This window comes from Ahaetulla prasina, chromosome 1 (assembly GCF_028640845.1).
Source record: "Ahaetulla prasina isolate Xishuangbanna chromosome 1, ASM2864084v1, whole genome shotgun sequence".
Lineage (NCBI taxonomy): Eukaryota > Metazoa > Chordata > Lepidosauria > Squamata > Colubridae > Ahaetulla > Ahaetulla prasina.
Window position 1 is genome coordinate 83,426,136 of NC_080539.1, and position 22,694 is coordinate 83,448,829.

Here is a 22,694-nt window from a genome sequence, read left to right on the forward strand (position 1 = left end):
GTCGATGGTATCAAAAGCCGCTGAGAGGTCTAATAGGACCAGGGCAGAGGAGTAACCCTTATCCCTGGCCCTCCAGAGATCATCCACCAATGCGACCAAAGCCGTCTCCGTACTGTACCCGGGCCGGAAGCCGGACTGGAACGGGTCTAGATAGACGGTTTCATCAAGGTACTGGGGTAGCTGACAAGCCACCACACTCTCTACAACCTTCGCCGTAAAGCGAAGGTTGGAGACCGGACGATAATTTCCTAAAACAGCCGGGTCCAGGGAAGGCTTCTTGAGGAGAGGTCTCACCACCCCCTCTTTCAAGGCAGCGGGAAAGATCCCCTCCCACAAAGAAGCATTAATAATCCCCTGGAGCCAGCCTTGTGTCACCTCCTGCGTGGCCAGCACCAACCAGGAGGGGCACGGGTCCAGTAAACATGTGGTGGCATTCAGTCTTCCCAGCAACCTGTCCATGTCCTTGGGAGTCACAGGGTCAAAGTTATCCCAAACCACCTCAACAAGACGGGTCTCGAAACTCTCATCCGGATCTACCCAATTTTGATCCAAACCGTCCCGAAGCTGAATGATTTTATCGTATAGATAACCATTAAACTCCTCGGCACGCCCTTGCAATGGGTCCCCCCGCCCCTCCTGTTGAAGGAGAGAGCAGGTCACCCGAAATAGGGCGGCCGGGCGGTTATCTGCCAACGCAATGAGGGAGGAAACGTAAGAACGCTTCGCATCCCTCAATGCCACTAGGTAGGTCCTGGTAAAGGACCTAACTAGTGTCCGGTCAGACTCAGAACGGCTGAATCTCCAGGCACTCTCTAGGTGTCTTCTCCGGCGTTTCATCTCCCTCAGCTCCTCAGAAAACCAAGGAGCTGGTTGAGACCGATGCCGGGTTAGAGGCCGCAAAGGCACGACACGGTCCAAAGCTCCAGCCGCGGCCTGTCCCCAGGCCGCGACTAGTTCTTCAGTCGTGCCGTGGGCCAGGTTCTCGGGAAACGGTCCAAGCTCTGTCAGGAACCTCTCAGGGTCCATCAAGCGCCTGGGACAGAACCAACGTATTGATTCCGTCTCCCTGCAGAGGTGGGTAGCGGTCTGAAAGTTGACCCATTAGTGGCATTTACAAATGGAAGAACTAGCAGGTGAGTACAAGCGCTTTCACTGCTAAGTATGTTTTGTGGAAGGATCCAGGAGGTGAGTACAAGGAAGCTTATTCTTAGCAATATATGATACATAAATGATCCTGCAGCATGGTAATTGTTGCAGGTGGAAATGGTCATGTATTAAAAATGGTAACATCTAAAAGTACCAAAGAAATATCCACCAAATACTGTTCACCAGATGTGCTGGACTGTTGTATGCCAACACAGCCTTCTCCAAAACAGATACCTTAAAAACCTCAAAATCCAGAATATCGTTTTGTCTTTCAGTCTGAAGTGTGATTTTCCTACAAATTATTAAATTTTGAATTCAATAAATTTAACACCATTTATTCTGAGTTCTCCTCTTAAATTTGTCTTTCTTGCAGATTCTTTCAAAGTTTCAGGGAATCCTCCTGAACAGCATGGTTGTGTCATGGAAGATAAAAACTGCAGAAGGCACCTAGCACAAATAGCATAATGAAGGAAGTGAGATATATATATGTATCCTCCCATAATATTAGAAACATAAATGAACAATAACATTTTCAGAATTCAAAATTTGTCCATTACGCCCAAAACACTCAGTAAGACTCAGTAATCTATTTACGTTATATATAAATATGCATGCACACATTCCTCCAATTTACATGAAAAGCTAAATGCAGAGATGTTTATTTTGAAAGGTAATTTCTTCAAACCCAAAATTTAAGTGATTAAAAATACTTTTAAGACAGCAAATTCAATGTTAAAATACACAATCAGCACCTCAGAATAGAAATATTAAATTTAAAATATGAAAAAAATGAAGGGAAAGCAAAAAAGAACAAGCTGTTCCCCACAATTTTTGTTAAAGAGACTGTAATTAAGAGAATTATCTCTCCATTATCTGCCACAAATGCTGAGAAGTCACTTTGACCTGCAGAATTTATGGGAGAAAAAAATTATTCATGCTGCTTTCTTTCATACAGACGATCAAGAAGATCTATGATGGAAAACATAATCACTTAGTGAACTAAGCATTTGTCCTGGGCCTTAGATGATTAATAAGGGAAAAGTCTATCAATATTTCTCAGCATGCTAACTAAATGGAACTTTGTCAACAGTCAACAACACTGTTGCTTGTTTCCCAAGACTAGCAGAATACTACTCCTGGGGAACAACCAATCAAGGAGGTTTTTTGCTACCGTACCCTGAATGTAGATTTTTCCAGAATGATCCCAATGATCAGCTTGAGAAACAGTATGCTGGACAATAGTGGGATTCAAATCCCATCACTACTGGTTCGCTCGTGGATGCATGCGCACTCCCACAAATGTACAACGTTTCTGCACATGAGCAGAAGCTTCTGCACATGCGCAGAGATGTCCGGGCGGGTGGGTGGAGCCCCCCAATTTGGGGCGAACCGGTAGCAACCCACCACTGATGCGGGAACTGACAGACTACCACAACGGGGACCTTCAAAGTATTTCTCCAAGTATTATTAGAGTCAAACTTTCATCAACAATTTTCCATCCTGATAGACAGTCATATAAGTTCTGTAAAGAAATAAACCAATTGCATCTCTATATTTTCTAAGACAAGCAATCAGAGATAACTAATTTAGGTGAAGTAAATGGCAGGTCCAATTCCCCACCACCACACCAGCTAAGGATCATAATGGGAAGCTGGGAGGTCTTTGAATTTATTAAATTGCTTGCAATTTCTAAAAAAAATTCTAAAAAAAATATCCTCAGAAATTGAAGAAGGTACAAGCAAAAGAGATTTGCAACACTTAGATTGGAGCTTTTCTATGTCATCCTTTGAATCCCTAATGTGGATCATATGGAATTTTAATGCAACTAGTAATGTATTATTAAATTTTATTTTATTTATTCTATGCATTTTTGAAATAATTTATGTACATAGAGAGAATGAAAAATCAAGAAAAAATATTTCTTGCATATACCATACCTTCAGTAATCTGTTACATTACATATTACTACCAGAGGTGCTATTCAGCAGGTTCTGACCAGTTCTATTAATGGATACAATTTTTTATCATGCAGTCTCCTGGCAATCTGGACAAGGACTGAAAAAGGACAGGGGCTAGATGGACAATGTGGGCCAATCCAGATTACACAGCAGAAAGACACCACATTGGATTGGTGTCAATGATCCACTGAACCTAATTACCAAATGTATCTTTAAGCCAAATATTAATAAGAACCCATTGTTTGCCCAATAACAAGAGCTGGAAGAGATAACAAACTCCTCTGTATGCCTCAGCAAGAGGCTGTGGCCTGAACAAGAGTTTAAGGACTGAGTTATTTCATGTGGGAGTAAGTGCTACAGCATTGGTTTTTTGAAACCTGTCCATGGTACTGAAAAAATCTATCCCTTAATGCTCCTATAGTTTTTACGTCTTAAGTCAGTAGTGCATCATGTTTTCTATTAAGTTTCACTAAGTGAAATTTCTCATTTTTCACTCTCATTTCCTTTGAAAAATTGAGAGGTGGGAAATCTAAAGGAATGAGAGGATATTTCTTTATTATTGTTAATATTACTGCTTTGGCTCTATTAATACTTACATTCAAAGATCTACAGATACAGCTTTGTGTACAAAGCTGTAATACTGTATAGGGGAAATTCTAAAGGAATCTTTATATGGTAATATAAAAGCTTTCACTAGTTTTAAAAATCAGACTATGGCTAACTATCAATTATTTTTATCATGAAAAATACAAGTATATCTGTTTGTAATTTGATCCTCATTTGAGCCGTGAAACAAGAACTGTCTTAGTAGTGAATAAGAACAGGTAATGTTACTCATCTTGTACAAGAAAACCATGTAAAAATTGAATGCAGTGTCCAATTGCTGGATTTTTTTTTTTCACCTTGGAAAAATAGAAGCAAGAAATTTGTTACATTGGAACAAGAAATCTGTCAATCCTTTAATATCGGACACAATTTTCCCCGAGAAAAGAAAAAAACTGCTCTATCACAATGGGACCACAAGTAATATGAATAATCCATGACTTGGCTATCAACTATTTTATTTTATTTCTCCTATTAACCATGTATTAATGTATTCTTGAGTGTATTAATATATTAACATAATTCTTCAATTGTTGCCTTGAATATATTAAGTTCCAGTGGAGCAAATTACATCTTATATTTCAATAGGTGAACTCAATGTCATACCTAATACTTGAGCTATAATTTTATCCCTCTCCTTCCCTGTCCCCTCTTCCCCAGCATAGTGGGTTGGGCTAAAATAGATAAACAGGCTCACTATCACTCACTTCTATGGCTGAGGATGGTATTAACTTGTATTCCCTATTGGTTCTGCAATCTTCTCTTGGATCAGGCAGTAAGTAATGGTAGAAATCATGCTAAATAGAAATTACCATAATACAAAGTATCCCCTATTTGATTGTTCCAAAATGAATCCAAATCTAAATTTCAGAGATTAAAACATTACAGATAGTCCTTGACTTACAACAGTTCATTTAGTGACCGTTCAAAGTTACAATAGCACTGAAAAAAGTGACTTAGGACCGTTTTTCACAGTTATGACCTTTGCAGCATCCCCATGATCGTGTGATCAAAATTCAGATGTTTGGCAACTGGTTCATATTTACGACCGTTGCTGTGTCTCAAGGTCATGGGATCCCCTTTCTGTAACCTTCTGACAAGCAAAATCAATGGGGAAGCCAGATTCACTTAACACTTAGCTTCTTTGGTGGAGGGTGTCTTCCCGGCCGCCTTGAAGGAGGCGGTGGTGAGGCCCCTCCTTAAGAAGCCTTCCCTGGACCCGGCTGTTTTAGGTAATTATCGTCCGGTCTCCAACCTTCGCTTCGCGGCGAAGGTTGTAGAGAGTATGGTGGCATATCAGTTTCCCTTGCACCTGGATGAAACTGTCTATCTAGACCCGTTCCAGTCCAGTTTCCGGCCCGGGTACAGCACGGAGACGGCTTTGGTCGCGTTGGTGGATGATCTCTGGAGGGCCAGGGATAGGGGTTGTTCCTCTGCCCTGGTCCTATTAGACCTCTCAGCGGCTTTCGATACCATCGACCATGGTATCCTGCTGCGCCGGTTGGAGGGATTGGGAGTGGGAGGCACCGTTTATCGGTGGTTCTCCTCCTATCTCTCCGACCGGTCGCAGTCGGTGTTGACAGGGGCAGAGGTCGGCCCGGGCGCCTCACTTGTGGGTGCCGCAGGGGTCGATCCTCTCGCCCCTTCTGTTTAACATCTACATGAAGCCGCTGGGTGAGATCATCAGTGGTTTCGGTGTGAAGTACCAGCTGTATGCGGATGACACCCAGCTGTACTTTTCCACACCGGACCACCCCAATGAAGCTATCGAAGTGCTGTCCCGGTGTCTGGAGGCCGTACGGGTCTGGATGGGGAGAAACAGGCTCAAGCTCAATCCCTCCAAGACAGAGTGGCTGTGGATGCCGGCATCCCGGTACAGTCAGCTAAATCCGCGGCTGACCATCGGTGGCGAGTCATTGGCCCCGATGGAGAGGGTCCGCAACTTAGGCGTCCTCCTGGATGAACGGCTGTCTCTAGAAGATCATTTGACGGCCGTCTCCAGGAGAGCGTTCTACCAGGTTCGCCTGGTACGCCAGTTGCGCCCCTTTCTGGACCGGGATGCCCTATGCACGGTCACTCACGCACTCGTGACGTCTCGCCTGGATTACTGCAATGCTCTCTACATGGGGCTCCCCTTGAAGGGCATCCGGAGGCTACAGTTAGTCCAGAATGCAGCTGCGCGGGTGATAGATGGAGCCCCCCGTGGCTCCCGCATAACACCTATCCTGCGCAGACTGCACTGGCTACCTGTGGCCTTCCAGGTGCGCTTCAAGGTTTTGGTGACCACCTTTAAAGTGCTCCATGGCATAGGGCCGGGTTATTTACGGGACCGCCTACTGCTACCGAATACCTCTCACCGACCTGTGCGCTCTCATAGAGAGGGACTCCTCAGGGTGCCGTCAGCGAGGCAATGTCGTCTGGCGGCGCCCAGGGGAAGGGCCTTCTCTGTGGGGGCTCCCACCCTCTGGAACGAACTACCCCCCGGACTTCGTCAGCTTGCGGACCTTCGGACCTTCCGCCGCGGGCTTAAAACACACTTATTTAATTGCGCAGGACTGAGCTAGATTTTAAATTTATGGGTTTTAAATTGGGTTTTATTTTTATATTTTTAATTTTTGGGCTTTTAGAATAAGTTTTTTAACTGTTTTTATATTGTATTTATGTGTTTATGTGTTTTTTAAGTGCCTGTAAACCGCCCTGAGTCCTTCGGGAGATAGGGCGGTATATAAATACGATCAAATAAATAAATAAATAAATAAATAACAACCGAGTTATTATGATGTAAGTTGAAGAAAACTGACTGGTCTGAAACTGCCTAGATGTGAATTACACATTGGAGGTGCAATAAGACTTAGAAAAAGGAATTTAGCACAGAATATTTGCAATCAGACAGAAAAATAGGAAATTTATTTCCACCTGCCATATTTAACTAGAATGTTTGGTTCATACTGATGGTTAAGTCAGAAATCACATTTTAAAAATTGTGGCTGATGTTGTATGTTAAATGGATGACCATTGCTTGCTACACAATCCCAGTTTATATAAATCTGCCTTACTATTATGTGTGAACTTAGCCTCTGTCTGTGCTCCTAAGTGCTTTCCCGGGGGGACCTGTTTATGTGAATTTTGCCCTTTACTGTGATTTTTCTTTGGCTAATAAAACTCATAAAATGAATTGCACTGAGATCCTTAATTTGCAATGTCTTAACAACTGTGTATGAAGAAGAAAACAAAAATATTGTATCGTATCAATATAAATGTCCTATATTAACCCTAATACTATTTTCTTTAACCAAAGGAAGATGAGGCTTTTCCCATAAATAAATATCTTTGCAGTGCATTATATTTCCTGAATAGTATCTCCCCGAGATGGAAGTCATCATAAAAACAAGGGATATCCAGGAAAGTACAGCCTCCTCTATGTGGGCTTCATGTGCTTTTCTTGAGCGCCACATCCAACAAGGCAGACCTGGAAATGGCTTTTGCTATTTCTTCTCTCCTTTCTCATTGCAAGTCTTCCTGCCTCATTCCATTCTCTGCACATGGAAGTCTCTGGGGATAATCTACGAAACTTTTATCCCATATAAAACCTTATCATGGCAGAGGGAATCAGGACCTGGTAGAATTAATTTTTTCTCCCTGATACTATTTGAGAGGATTTGCAGCCATATTTAGTGACACTGTATGTTTTTCACTCTATGATCTTTCTCTGCAATTTTCTTTCCATATAGAAACACAGGCTCTGTCAAAATGCCTCAAGGCTGCACTTCTCACAATTCAATACTGTTTCTTCTCATGACATGGTGGCACCTGAAAAGCCAGTCATAGTGTTCCATGGAAACTGCCTGTCCAATTACTAGTTGTGTGTTTGCTTCTGTTGTAAATAGTTCTGTTTGAGGGTCAATTATTTATCTGGTACCAGCAAATGAACTCTAGATAGCTATGTCCTACATTACTATAGAAAAAGAAAGCTTATTAATCAGAGTTTATAATGAACTGCTTCACCACTATAAGAGGCAGCTGACCATTGTAAATAACCATTGCTTTCTTGATCAGGTAACTTGCAGTTGGATTTTGCAAGGCTTAGGATGGCTTACTAAGCTTCAAAAACCCCTTAAAATTTAATTTTCTATTTCAGGTGCCTATTTTACCACCTACAATAGGGGAGTTCATCAGAATAATGGACTGGAGCATTTGGAGTACATCCTACACACAGAGATGTAATTAAATGAGAGGTTTGCCATGAAATCCAGTGAATATAGTCTCTGGACAGCATAATGGCCATGTAATATACCCATTTTGAAGTTAAAATTTGGCAGCAGTAGGGTAAATATATTATTCTTGTCGCTTCAATATGGTACAATTATAATCCAACAGGGACCCGAGAAATGGAATTCAAAGCAGGTGGAAGGTGATTGGGTGATTTCAGATAATAAGATTGGCCTAAACTTTCTCACTGTTGCATCATATAAGAATAAAATGGGACAATCCCGATGCTTCTTTGAAAAGAAGATTATAAATAATTGGGGGAAAAAACAATACAGAACCCCAGAAAATCACAGGCTATAATTCGGAATCCATTTTTGAAAAAAAACACTAAACTTTTATCCTGCCTCAGGTAAAATCATAATAATTTCCTGATTTTCCCTCTCTTCTGCAGTCATGTCCCTATATTAATACACATATACGCAATAAGGAGAACACTGATATATTATAAATAAATCTAGTACTTTATTTCTGTAAGATATAACGCCAATACTTAAATATGCTTTAAGTTTTACCTCAGTCAATGCAAGCTTATGATTAATCAAAGATAATTCATACATCATTATTTCTTTTTAAGTTAAAGCTCAAATTTAATCTTATTGATCAAAAATTGCACCTACTAGGTATGGTGGGTGTGTTTTTAATTTAACTGGCACAAATACTTAGCCTGCAAAAGTATTCTACCCAGTGCTGCTCTTTGTTTATTTATTTATTTATTTATTTATTTAGATTTTTATACCGCCCTTCTCCCGAAGGACTCAGGGCGGTGTACAGCCAAAGTATAAAAACAACACAATGTACAATTAAAACAAAAACTTAAAACAAACATAATCCATAAATGGCCGAAATTAAAACAATCAAATTTAAAAACCCTTAAAATTTATAAATAATAACCCCGATTAAAATTGTTTAGAATTAAAAGTTTAGAATTAAAAAATTTAAGCCAGTCCCGCTTGAATAAACAAATGCGTTTTCAGCTCACGGCGAAAGGTCCGAAGGTCGGGTAATTGGCGCAAACCAATTGTTATTTCTTCTTGAACTCAATCACAATTACACTTGCTTCTAAATTTCCTGGATAAACGGAGAATTTTAATTTGTAATTGCAGAACAACTGATCTTATTAAAGTTGCTGATTAGGAAACATGAACCAAAAGCTCTTGGTCTGATATTTATGACCTCTGCAGAATGAAAACAGCTGCAGCATTCTTAACACAATGCTGAAAAATACTGGTCTGGATTACATTATTTCACAGGGCTATGAGGCAACTCTTCCCTTATTTCCCAGCTCCCAGATCTTAAGGAGATATCTAGTGCCGCAACAGACCTTATGCCATCAACATAAAACAAATATTACTGTAGTGCAAGTCATTATCTTATTTGCTTCTATAATTTCTCTGTGCCAATTCTGACTTAATACTGACACTAAGATCAGGACCTAACACATCATTAGATTAGCATTGAGTTCTTTCAAGATCTATACAGCACTTTGCATTTTACACTAGAGACAAAAGACTTGTATACAAAGTCTTCCCTTTTCCTTATGACATCTTTATTCCCTTTTGTATTTAACCACACATCGTGTCTTCTTCATTAGCCACCTCCTCCTTCTCCGTTCTTTGCTCTTTTGCCTAGTTATTTCCCAGCAGACACATACAGGTTTTTCACTGGCTGTCATGGATTTACTTGATATTCAGTGCTTTTACTAATTTATTTATTAAGAGTACAATTCTGCGCAGGCTTCTTCAACAGCATCTTTCATTGTAGGCAATGGATATTTTCTGCAGCTAAATATCACTTGCTTCTTCTATTTAATATATACGGAATACAATAAAAAGAATTCATTATTTGATCACTGAAGACAGATTGCCACTTTCAACATACAAATCAATCAATTTTAATAGAGGTCTCAGCTCTTAGTATTAGACTTATTTTTATAAATGCTTTCTGCTACGGTATGTATCAGCATACAGAGATTGCTTGCTGTGCCCTGATACATAGAATTTTAAATCCCTTTTCCTTTATTGATGTAATGAAGATAGTGCCACAGTAGCAATTTTTTTTCACAAATTTTTCTTTGTTTTTGCAGAAAATACTGCTCGCTCCCCTTAAGGCTATGTAGAAATGTGACAAGATAAATGGAATCTTCCTTCCTAGCACACTCATTAAAAGATATAGATACTTTCACATACAAAATGCCAATCTATTCCAATAAAATTTACAGCATTTCAAAGACATTCAGAATAGGATTAGCCAGGATTCAGTGAATATTGCTGACAGAAAATATAACCAAACTTGCTTTGTGATATAAATGCTAATTTTGATGAGTCTTAATTTATTCAATACTATTTTCTCTTAGGTGTAGCTGAATAAAAAATGTTCTAAGAGCACAATTGCATCAATGTTTACTATTTATTTATATGCAATCCTTCCTCTTAAAACAACACGATGCACAAAATCATGAAAGTACATCATTGCGTAATAATTGAAACATTCACATAGAATCTAAGTGGAAAAACCTACACCCACATACAAACTTGTATAAACACTGACAGCAAATAGTAATGTAAGAAACATTTTATTTCAAGGACAAGGTATTATTTCATGCAACGTATTATCTCAGAGATATCCAGATGAATAAAACATATCTTGGATGGAATTTATAAGTGGGGTGCCATCACTGAGAAAGCTCAATTAAAAAAACCTCGAAGAAAAAAACCTCAGTTTTTCAAACTTGGCAATTTTAAAACCTGCAACTGGGGAATTCTAGGAGACAAAATCCACATGTTTAAAGTTGCCAGGTTTAAGGTTTAAGGTGAGAAAAACTGGCATAGAGCTATGTCCCAAATGTGCTTTTTCAAGAGGCAACTGGACTTTGTTTTTCTTTGAAGATGTTTCGCTTCTTGTCTAAGAAGCTGCTTTAGCTCTGATTGGATGATGGGGAATGGAAGGATTTAAACTCCTTGCAGACAGCTGGTTATTTGCATGCTTTTAGAAACAAAGGTGAATCTTCTGAAGACAGCAAAGTCTACATTTTGGACAGAGAGGACTGCTGGTTTGAAACGTGTCCAAAATGTGGACTTTGTTGTCTTCAAGAGTGGTCTTGCAAATGACCAGATGTCTGCAAGGAATATAAATCTTTCAATTCCCCACCATCCAGTCAGAGCTGAAGAAGCTTCTTGGATGAAAAGCAAAATGTCTTCAAAGTCCAGTTGCCTTTGAAAAAAGCACCTTTGGGATAACATGACCTGATGACTGAGAATCTCCACTGACATTTGGTACAGAGCCATACACACAAGCGGGACCATAAACAGAGCCAGTTCTAACACTAACCAACAGATAGTACTGAAGTTCCTTTCATGGGAAATAGCACTGACCAACATTTTCTTTGGGATACCGTAGATTGACTGTAGAATAAATCAGCTTGGTTTTCCAAGATGGCTGAAATTCTCCTCACACTGTGGAAACACACAAGAGAGATACTGATTCATAATTGTCACACCCTTTTTGTATGGGGACAAGGCCTGCATCACTGAAGGTATTGTTCTTTGTAGGATTCCTGGAATATAAATAGGATGACTGCCCTCATAACAAGAGCACCAGGAATGTAAATATATTTATCCCATGTTTTGCTTTCTCAGCCCTTTTGTCAAAATGTCCATTGTTGTTGTTTTCCAACTAAATAATTTATGGGAAAATGGGGGGAAGAACACATATTGTTTCTGTCCTAAAATGGAGTGCTTTCATCTAGCATGCTTTGCCCTTTATAAAATATCACATTCTTATATAGAAACTGTAAAAATTTACAAGGGGAGCTGACTGGAAGCTCAACTGACATTTTTTTTTATTTTTAGCAGAAGTCATGGATATTACCTGAATGAATAACAATAAGAATTCTTGAGCTCTAATATCATTGCATTAATTTTCATCACAAATTTTCTGGCTGCCATGATTTTTGCTGCCTTCCTTTCCTATAGCCAAACATTCTGTTTTTGAATATAATGATTGATTATGTGCATCAAGTCATTGTTGACCCTTAGTGACCACACTGGTAGATTTTTCCTCATGAATTTCTGAATATAAGCTTTCCACAAAAAAGCCATTATCAACTTTTCACACCCTAGCCTCCTGGTGTTAATAATACATAATAAAATAATACATTAAATACCGAACAGCTTGCTGATCTTTCATAACCACCAAAATCTGATGCTTGAGGCAGCTACCCTTCTCCCTCTAATTATACTGCTAGTCCTATTGCTTAATGAATGTACAGAGTGTTAACATTATATTTCTTGACCTTAAAAGTTCAATCTAATGCATGCCTATTTTGAAGTCAATCCCAATTAGTTCAATGAGGCTTATCTCAAATCTTGCGACAGAAAATTGCAAACCTCTCATTTGATTCTCTGTCCTACAGCTAGCACTGCAGGACTGTAGATTGTCTCGTAATTACAGCTTTTTCCTGTGCATATTTTATAGTTGGGAAAATGTAAAGTGAATCATTAAATTAAGAGTTTAAAGGTGAATATAATCAAGTGTGAAAGGTGGTAAACTCAGGTATTATATGCAAAGATGTAATGGCATTTGTCTTCCTACAGACATTTTAAAAATGAATCCTTTTGTGGCTCATTAAAGTGAAGAAAGATATAAAAGTTCACACTGTATATGTTATACAACAGAAAAAGTGACTTTAATTTAGCCATACATAACTGCAGCAATTTCAATAAATCACCCAAGGATCAATCTCTACAACCGTAATTATTCTAAGTCCATTCCAAACACTTGTCAGTTCAATCCATTCCCAAGACCCAATTTATGGTTTATTACACTTCTATTGCTCTGCAATAACTTTACTGATAACTAAAAGGATTTCCCAAGCCCACATATCTCAGAAAATTTTGAGTAGTTAAACAAAATAATGAAAGTATCCTATGACAACTTTTAACATTTTTTATGAAGCGCATGGTAATGTGCTTGGCATTTGAAGGAAAATAGTATACATATGTATTAATGAATAATTATAACACTTCCTATGATTTAATACTTATAGCATTCTTCACTGAACCAATTAATGGAGTAAGCTGATAAGAAAATTCAGTAGAACAAAGAAAAAACAATTTGTTTTCAGAGGCCCCCCCCCAAAAAACCACTTTCACCCAAGTTCCTTTCCATTTTCCGCAATCTGGGATTATTTTTGCAAATGAGAGAAAAAAGAAATGTATACATATAGATATACATATACATATTCGTGCACACACGCACGCACACACACACACACACACAAAATTTAAAGCCAAGAATGAAATGTAGTGACAGGAATAGCACAACTACTATCTCCTCTGGAAGACTAAATAACACATCCCACTGAACCCAACATTTGACACTTTTTCCTATGCAATACTCTTGCTGCAAGTAAGAAAGAGATACCGGGGGGGGGGGGTGTTGTTAATGCCTCAAGAGAAATTTGAAAAAGTCACACAAGGACATGGACAATATATAATAGGAATGGAAAGAGCTATGGGGAATAAAGGATTCATTGGATTATGCCTAAGCAAAAAAAAATAAAAAATTGTCTAGTCCTCAACATTTTTGTGTCATTACCACAAAGCTTGCATATCCTTCTTCATTTCCATTTCTTCAGATATTTTTTCTCTGGTCTGTTCTGCTCTTTGTATAGTTAGACAGCTATAATGAAATGCAATGGTGGTACTGAGAGCAAATTTTCAGTATATAAAACAGATAAAAAAACACATTATTGTATCAAGCTGGTATTTTGATTGAAAAGAAAACAGAGTGACGAAATTAACCATTCAGGTGATTTATTACTGAAACTGAATTTTGGTGTTATTGTTGTTGTTACGACTGCTGCAATTCCTCGTTTTAAAAAATTAATTGGATGTGGGCACAGCTTCAATGCTGACAAACTACAGTAGGTACTGCCTGTGAGAAATAACAATTTTATGAATATAGCAAATTTATTATTCATGGATTTCACACATTCTTTTTTTTTAACCAAGAAGCTGCTTTTTTCACTCTAAGAAAACACAAGTGCATTCAAACTCTCTTGTAATGGCCATTGGCCAAGCATCACTTTGCAATGTCATATTCTGTAACTATATAAAGATAGCTCTAAAGGCAGCCACTGCATAGCCAATGTCTGCAAGCTTCAAGGAGGGAAAAGGCAGGGCCAGTAATCCAAAACTATTTCCATGCTCTATTCTCTAAAGTCACTTGATAATTCCCCAGATCCTACAACTTTAGTTTATTAAAACTATAATGTCTGTCATCAACTAAAACCACACTTCACCCTAAATAAAGAGCCGTAGTGGCACAGTGGTTAGAATGCAGTACCGCAGGCAACTTCTGCTGCCTGCCAGCTGCCTGCAATTTGGCAGTTTGAATCTCACAGGCTCAAGTTCGACTCAGCCTTCCATCCTTCCAAGGTCGATAAAACGAGGAGCCAGGTTGTTGGGGGCAATAGCCTGACTCTGTATAACTGCTGTGACGTGGTATATAAGTCTAAGTGCTATTGCTAAATATTTCATCTGTAAGCTTCAGCACTGTCCTGTAACTACTGTTCAGAAATATGTTTTTGACCTTTTCCAAGAAAATGCACTTGAGACTTACTTTCCATATATACTAACACAGTTCCTTGCTTTCAAAGATGTATTCCATATCATTAAACTCCTTTTGAATGTCTACATAAACTGCAACTCTCACATCCCCCGATAGATAAGGAGCAGCCGCCTACAGATTACCTTCCAACAGGTGGCAGATGGGAAAGCTACTTGCTTCCTAGGCTGTTCGTTTCTGTCCTGTACAATCTAAAAATTTAGTACAAAATACTTCAGAATTGTTGATCTGAATATAACAGCGTAGTCTGTATTTCAATAACTATTGTTAAAGCATTCCGGTAAATGAGTATAGCAGCTTGCCAGATATTGATATGCAGCTATGTTACAGTGTTTCAGATTTACTTGTTGGACAATTGATCAAATTAAAGTTTTGCAAATTAGCACTAGAAATGTATAAATAATAACTGATAGTAAAGGGATGGAAGACATTTAAATTTCTTTATTTGATTTCTGTATCTGCATCTGTATCAAGTGGAGAGTATACATCATAAAAACAATTAAAACAGTACAAAATAAATATATATAGTTGCTGAGTAAAACTATTGCCATGTGTATTAATATAGCCAAAAAACAAGGCCCTTAGCACACTTAGGTCCAGGCACACAAAATGCCAAAACAGTCAGGGTCATCCTAATCTCTAAAGACAGAAGGTTCCAGAAGACAGGGACTATGACAGAGAAAGCATGTCACCTTATATTCCTTTATGGAATATAAATGGAATTATAATTATGGGATATAAATGTAAAGAATTACCAAAGCAATATTTTTATTAGGACCTAAAAACACAAAGTTGGGAAATCTATGTGCCAACTTTATTTTTTGTAATAGTCTATCCATTAATACTTTAAGGTTCCCATTTTACATATTTTTACTTCTAAAACTTACTAACAATTTCTACTTCCTAGTAAAAAGACCCTAACATATTGAGTGATACACTTTATTGAATTTCCATTTATCTTTTAGTAAATTGGTAATGCCGAGAGACTTATTCTGGAAGCATCATTTCATTGGGTTGATAATACCTATTTAAAAATCTGTCAAAGTCTGACCAATGCTGAAGGCAGATGGCTGACATCTATAAAAAGATTTATATGTTGTCAAATAAAAAATTTAATTCTCATGTCCTACTTACAACGATCTAATTGGTCAGTGTGGTGACAGAATGCTAATACTTGATAAGTCTTTCAGTCTGAGCCAAAATGGCTCTACTTTCAGTATTTATTTTCATTAAGGTTTAAGTAAGTGTTAAAAAAACTGCACTAGACCATGATGCATAAATATAGTTCTAATCTACAGTTAATACTGTGCTTAGCACCATAGGTTGCAAGCAGTTATTTCACAATATCAGCTGCCGCTATATTTTTTCTTTCTGTATTAAAGGGAATACTCCACTGATAATGTTGATTCTGACGTTGTTATTTCAGCCAGATAATAATCAATATGAGATTCTTTCTTTTTTTTTCTGAATGATCTTTGCCTAATTCCACATGTTTGTATTTGACTCTGATTTACTCTGATTTTATTTAGTGTTGAAAATATATTTTAATACTTTGGGAGTTGACTTCAGGTTACCTGTATAAAATGCAATAAATAAATAGTCTATATAAATGGATTTTACCAAGAATTACTACACAAGAATAAAATGAAACTTGATAAAATAATTATCAATTATGTATGATGTATCTCAATGTTATGACTCATTCTTTATGGAACAATGAAGTTCAATACGACTCTTCCTCAAATCCCACGAATGCAAGAAGACTGAAAAACTGTTGTGAAAAATTCACATTGCAATTAAGCTTTAGTTACCTTAGTTTTCAAGGCCAAATTAAACATGCTGGCAATCTGGAATCATGCTGTAAATGTGCCACTGACATGACCTTTCTTATTACATCAAGACAAGCCACAATTGCTCAACATGAAGTCAATAGGACGATTAGTCATTATGTCAGAACAACACATTAAGACTGCTTCTGAAGCTGCCCTTCCCATAATGACCAATCTAGCAGAAGTCAATTAAAATATTTATCTCAATGGGAGAAACAGGGCTATTCATATTGCAAGTTATCACTCATTTTAAAGATGAAAGAAAAAAGCATGCAACAGTAATTACTACAGATGTATGCAGCAATCTAACTATTTTTGCTAACAAAAGCAAAAAGTGCCAACAGAATACCAAAGAAATATATTCTCTCTGGTGTCTTTCAGTTAACATTTCTAATGAACTGCAGATGCTTATGAATAATTCCAAAAATTTGCTCAGCATGTACCCAACTTCTCTCTTTTGTATTATTATAAAACGCTTTCCTTACACAATTATCCAAAAATTTATTAATGAACAATCATAAAGATATATTCTCACCCTAAGATGAATACTCCAGGAAGCTTTATAATATGAATATTATTAGGACTATATTGATACACATATATTTTAGCATATAAAGAATTGTATACTGATTATACAGTATGATTTCATTATCAAAATCATGTCATTTACAAATTCATATTTTATGACTAAAATAGATCTGCTGAATGTAATCAAGAATATATATTCTACTACTGGGAGGATATTCCTTGGATTTCTGTATATTTTTGACAATGGAAAATAGACCTTTAAAACATAAATACAGTTTTGCCTATTATGAATGTTTACTTTCTCTTTAAAAAAATTGAAACACAAACAAATCTTGCAGCATGTAATATAAAATAAAACCTGAATATTTAGGGAGAGGAAATACATAATATTAATTATAACATTATTTACAATATTAGCGAGATGCAGAGGATATAAATCTAATAATAAACAAACAAATAATAAAATAAATAAATAACATTATTTAATATTTTCTCATTCTTTTCTCAAAGCACGAAGACCTTCTAGACAAGAGTTATATGTTTTAATAAGGTTAAGATTTGTGCAGAAATTCATAACAGAAACCTGTGATCCCTAAACTACCCTTTTCCAAAGTTTCACTGAACTGACAAGCTTATTCTGGAATTATTTTTTTTATTTATTTCATTTTGTCACAACAGTATACATAAACATCAACATAAAACAACAACACATCATAAAAAAAAACCATATATATAAGCAAAAGTATGCAACAACTATGTTAATTTGATATAATGAAAGGGAACAATAGGACAGGAACAGTAGGCACTTTTGTGTTCTTATACACGCCCCTTAGCTTGTCACCTTGCTTTATTTTATTTATCCTATTTTTAATCACTAAAACTTTCCCAAAGTGGGATTATTTCAACCTGAAAGTTAAGGTTAAGCAGTGCAGTTGCAATTGTTATTAGTTTACAAAACTAGCAGCGATTAGTCAGAAAACAGAAACCATCTGGGGCAAAGGAACAGAAAGTGGGCTTTTAGTAAGTTGAATTTAGCGATCAGGAAGCAGTAACATCCATAGACCCAGGGGTGAAATCCAGCAGGTTCTGATAGGTTCTGGAGGACCGGTAGTGGAAATTTTGAGCAGTTCGGAGAACCGGCAAATACCACCTCTGGCTGGCCCCAGAGTGGGGTGGGAATGGAGATTTTGCAACATCCTTCCCCTGCCACGCCCACCAAGCCACACCACACCATACCCACCAAGCCACGCCCACCACGCCACACCCACAGAACCAGTAGTAAAAAAAATTGGATTTCACCACTGCATAAACCCCTAAAACCTCTATGCCAGAGTCTGCCTAAGAACCTGCATTCTTGCTGCTTAAAGCACTATTAATATTGTGTACATTAGGCATGAAGCAATGGAGAAAGACAGCCAGGCTTCAGCAATCCAATAGGACCAGTGAAACTGAGGAAATGGCATTTTTCCTGGGACCTGTTCAAGGATCCAGTTTTGATTTCTCCTTTTTGATCTGTGCTTTTCCCTCTCATTTGGCACTCTACTCTGATAAGCCATCTATTCTCCTTCTTTCAGTACCACCTTGGATGAATAAATGAATATGAATATCTATATATCAATACCAATCTACATCTACATATATGTGTGTGTGTGTTGCACAAAACTTATGTTTTCATTGTTCCACAACAGACAATATTGGGGCAGCTGCCTATTTACACAAGTGTTGAGCACCTCTGCATAGAACAAAGTACAGTAGCTAATCAATTTTATAAAAGCATGGGCAATTTTTTCTGTCTCTTTACTTTAGAAAATGATATAATAGCTGTTTTTCCCAATGAATATAGTGGTTGACTGCAGTAATTAAGAATACATCCCAATACTCTAAGCTCTTTCAAAACTCAAAAGACTCTCAAAAGTTGCAGTTCTAATGGATTACCAGTGGGCATTCTTTTAACAATCCCAACAGTCATAACTTATAACTTTCACGCCTTTTGAAGCCTATTACACCCAACAGATACATGTTTAGGAGAGAACATCTGCTGTTGAATTAAGATAGGAATACAGAGCAAAGACAGATGGAACTGTATTTTGCTCACTGACCAATAAAAATGCAACCAATAAAATGAACAACTTAAAACCATTCCCTAACAACAAGAACTATTAGCAATCATTTGTGGGCAAAGCTTCACATAATGTAGGAAAAAAAGGGCTACATTAAGAGAAATAAATTTATCTTAATTATTTAACAGATAATGCAGATAAAAGCTATTAGGGTACCCTGGAAGTTTAAGTAAAAGAGGGATGATCAACTGGTGGTGAGTGTCCCTGCAGATTTGGCAATGCGGAAGAACATGGATTGGGGTTTCTGTGGCACAGAGATCATGTCTACATGATATTAATAACAGCAAAGGTTTTAGAGAACCTCAACCAATGTAGGTATTATATTGCAAACTTCTTGAAATCCACAAGTCATTTTCCAAAGATTTGAATATTTCAAATATTTAAATTGAATAAAACCCTCAACACGAACATTTCTTCATTTGACAGAATAGGACACTGCGTAAATAGATGGGAAATTATGGGATGCAAAATAGGCAAACTAGTCTCCTGGGAAACGCTCCTGAACCAACAGGTGAAGAAATGAAATAAAAACATGGGCAACCATTCTTGATGTTATGTACCATCTGTAAGGCAGAGACATACAACCACAAAGCTGGATTTGGGTATCTTTCTTAGCCAATTCTCAGAATTGGAAAAATGCATTCAGAATATATATGCTAGAGCACATGCACACACATACTGCATGAAACTTCAGCACTCTGTGATAACAGAGAAATGTTTCTGTGAAACTTTGGAAATATGAAGAAAAAATGTTTTTTTAAGCATACTATTATGTTTAAAATACCAAGTATCCAATTCATTCTCACTTAATTAACTTGAATTCATTTTAAAAATTCTCACTTAATTAACTTGAATGCATTTTAAAAATTCAATTATTTCAGTTTGGGTATTAAAATAGACAAAAGTTCTATGTTGATCTCTAATTAATATAATTAATTTAAAGGTACTAATCGCTCATTTTCTGTAGATTAATTCAACATATGTTGCATCCAAAGAGGAAAACAGCTCATTAAATCATCTAGCTGTAAAAACATTTCCCTGAATTATCAAATATCAGAGCCTTGAATTAATGATGCAAACTTCAGTCACCATTTCATGTAACATTTCCCACACCCTCCCTCCCTCCCCTCTCTTTCCTTCTCTCTCCCTTCTCTTTTAAATGGCTTTATACTATAGCGGCCTTTTGCAAAATTCTTATTTGAGCCCAGCTTAAACTTAAACAGAAACCTCTCCTTCAGTCTGAATATATAATAGTCATATATTTCCTTAACCATCAGAAAGTTTAGCTGGCCATATCCGTACTCCTAATATCCTCACACTGGTGAATGCCCATTGAAAGAGAACAAGGTTTCTCCCATCAGCTCCCTGGATGGAAACATGTGTACAAAAGTATGGCACACACAGAGGAATCAGCCTGGCAGAAAGGAATTGTGAGGAAAAGACTAGCTGCAAATCAGCTCAAGGACAGTAAATTGCCATCGCTATGGCCTAGGCGAGGTTTCATAGGGTTAATTCCAACTATCAATTTAAGCCTTTCTCTCCACCTGTCAGGAGACAGCCCACCAAAAGTTGGAGAGAGAGGGGGGGGGGGCTGAGGGAAGGGTGGATGTTGCTTTGAAAGAGAAAGGCAGAAACAAGGCACTTACTTTTATAGCTGGTAGCCCAAGGCTGATATCCGTAATAGCCTGTAATCCGCAGGATCCTTTCCTCGATGGAAGTGAGTCCTACGGAAGCGCTGGTGAGGTCTTCCACCGACCTCCATTTCAAGTCCTCTTTGATCGCCTCATCCACCACCAGATATTTGAGCTGCCGGAGTTGGGGGCTGATGTCTGACAGCCTCCTGGGACTGACATCAGGCGACCTCCTCATGCCACTAAGAAAGGAAAGAGCAGCAGCAGCAGCAATGGGTTGAAGAAAAGAAACAGGGAACAGCCAAAGCAGACCGGGAAGCAATCAATGCAAGCTTTCTCGGGAATATTTGTATCAGGAGGGGGGAAATAAAAATAAAATAAAGGGTCCGCCAAAGATAGGCAGCTGGATTGGGGAAACTGAGGAAGGCACCTGTCATCCCAAAGCGATGCCCTCTTAGCACAGCTTTTCCCACCAGGGGCTCTGTCTGCAGGCATGCTGGACAACAACACCACCATCATTCCCAGAAGCTGTAATCCGACCCTCCTGTCTCAGCGGTTGGTTCAAAGGACCCGGCAGCCCCTCCGGGTCTCTCTCTCTCACACACACACACGTCCTTCAGCGGCGCTCGCTTCGAGGAGCCCGCCAGAAGAGCCCCGGGATACCTCAGCGCATCCCGAGACGCGGCGCGGGAGAGGAAGGGGTTCGCCTGGAGCTTTCCCGGTTAGCGCCCCCCTCCCCTCCCCTCTGCCGCGCTAACCGGGAAAGCTCCAGGCCAACTTGCAAGCAAGCCCTCCCGGCACACCATTCCCTCCCTCCGCCTCCCCGTCGTTCTTGGCGCCCAGAAAGCGAGGACCGCAACTTTGCTCCCACCAGCCCGCCTCGCGGTCTCCCGGGGCTTGCGGCGTCTCGACCCCCGCCTTGGCTCCCTAGCGGAGGCAGCGGGCAAGGGAGGTGAGCGCCCGAAGCGGAGCTGTGGTGGTGGGGATCTTTCTTTCCTGCTCCTCTGCGCTGCCACCCCCCGCCCTCCTCCCGCCGTCGCCGGACACTCACATCGCCATGCTCTTGCCCCTCGCCGTGCCGCTGGGAAACTCGCGGATCCCCATGGGGAAGAGCAGCGGGGGAGTGGGAGCTCCCAGACTTCTCGGAAGGGGCAGCCGACCCGGGCTGGCCGACTCGACACGGACCGAGAAAGAAAAACTGCGAGAGAGGCGCGGCGTGAAGTGACCGGGAAGAGGGATGTCGCTTGTGCTGGCCACGGCGGCGGCAAAGGAGTTGCAAAGCGCCCGGCCGAAAAGAACAAAAGCGGAGGCAAAACGGCCGGAGACTGTCTGCCTCCAAGCCGCCGGGGTCTCCCGGTGCACCAAGAGGGCGAGGCGAGGCGTTTGGTGCCTGGTTGCAACCTGCTGTTGCTGCTGCTGTTGCTGCGCGGAGAGAAGGTGGAGGAAAGAAAACGCCCGCCGACCTCCTCGCAGGCAACTCCGCTCCCTCGCTCGCCTGCCCGCTCACTCGCTTTCTCTCTCTCTTTTGCGCTCAGTCGTTTTTCTCTCTCGCCAGAGGGGGAGCCCGCTTTCCCCCTCCTCCGCCTTCCTCCTCTTCGTGAAATGAGCGCGGCGGCCGATAGGGGGAGCCCGGGAACGTTTGTGCAGGAAGGCAAGGGAGAAGGCGGCGAGAAAGCCTTCTTTGGTAGGAACCGTTCAGGAGTTTTGCAGGGTTGGATCGCTCGTCTTCTTCCCTAACCCACCTACTCTCCCCCCACCCCGCGTAAAGTAAAAAAAAAAAAAGATATATTAGTTATTAGTTCCTAGACGTATTTCTGACTGTATTTACTCGAGGCAGCAAAAACTTGTCCCGCTGACGGGTGTGGATAAGTCACGATGTGAACTGTTGGATCGCTGGATCCAGTCCCCCTCGATACTGTTGGATGGATCGTCCCCGGCGCGAAAAGGACTGCAAGCTTTGGTGCAGGAGTGGGCAGCGTGGAG

General features: G+C 39.5%; 1 protein-coding gene across 1 annotated transcript in view; it reads right to left on the reverse strand.

Moving 5' to 3' along the window:
• The window catches only part of SLC35F3 (solute carrier family 35 member F3), a 124,572-nt gene extending 102,458 nt beyond the window's left edge, over window positions 1–22,114 (reverse strand). Inside the window, exons 1-2 of the mRNA XM_058166309.1 lie at window positions 21,763–22,114; window positions 20,727–20,953 (exon numbers count right to left, since the gene is read on the reverse strand). Of these exons, the coding sequence (XP_058022292.1) occupies window positions 20,727–20,953; window positions 21,763–21,815 (280 nt within the window). The 5' untranslated portion in view covers window positions 21,816–22,114. The remainder of the gene's footprint in view (window positions 1–20,726; window positions 20,954–21,762) is intronic.
• Between the last annotated feature and the right edge of the window lie 580 nt (window positions 22,115–22,694).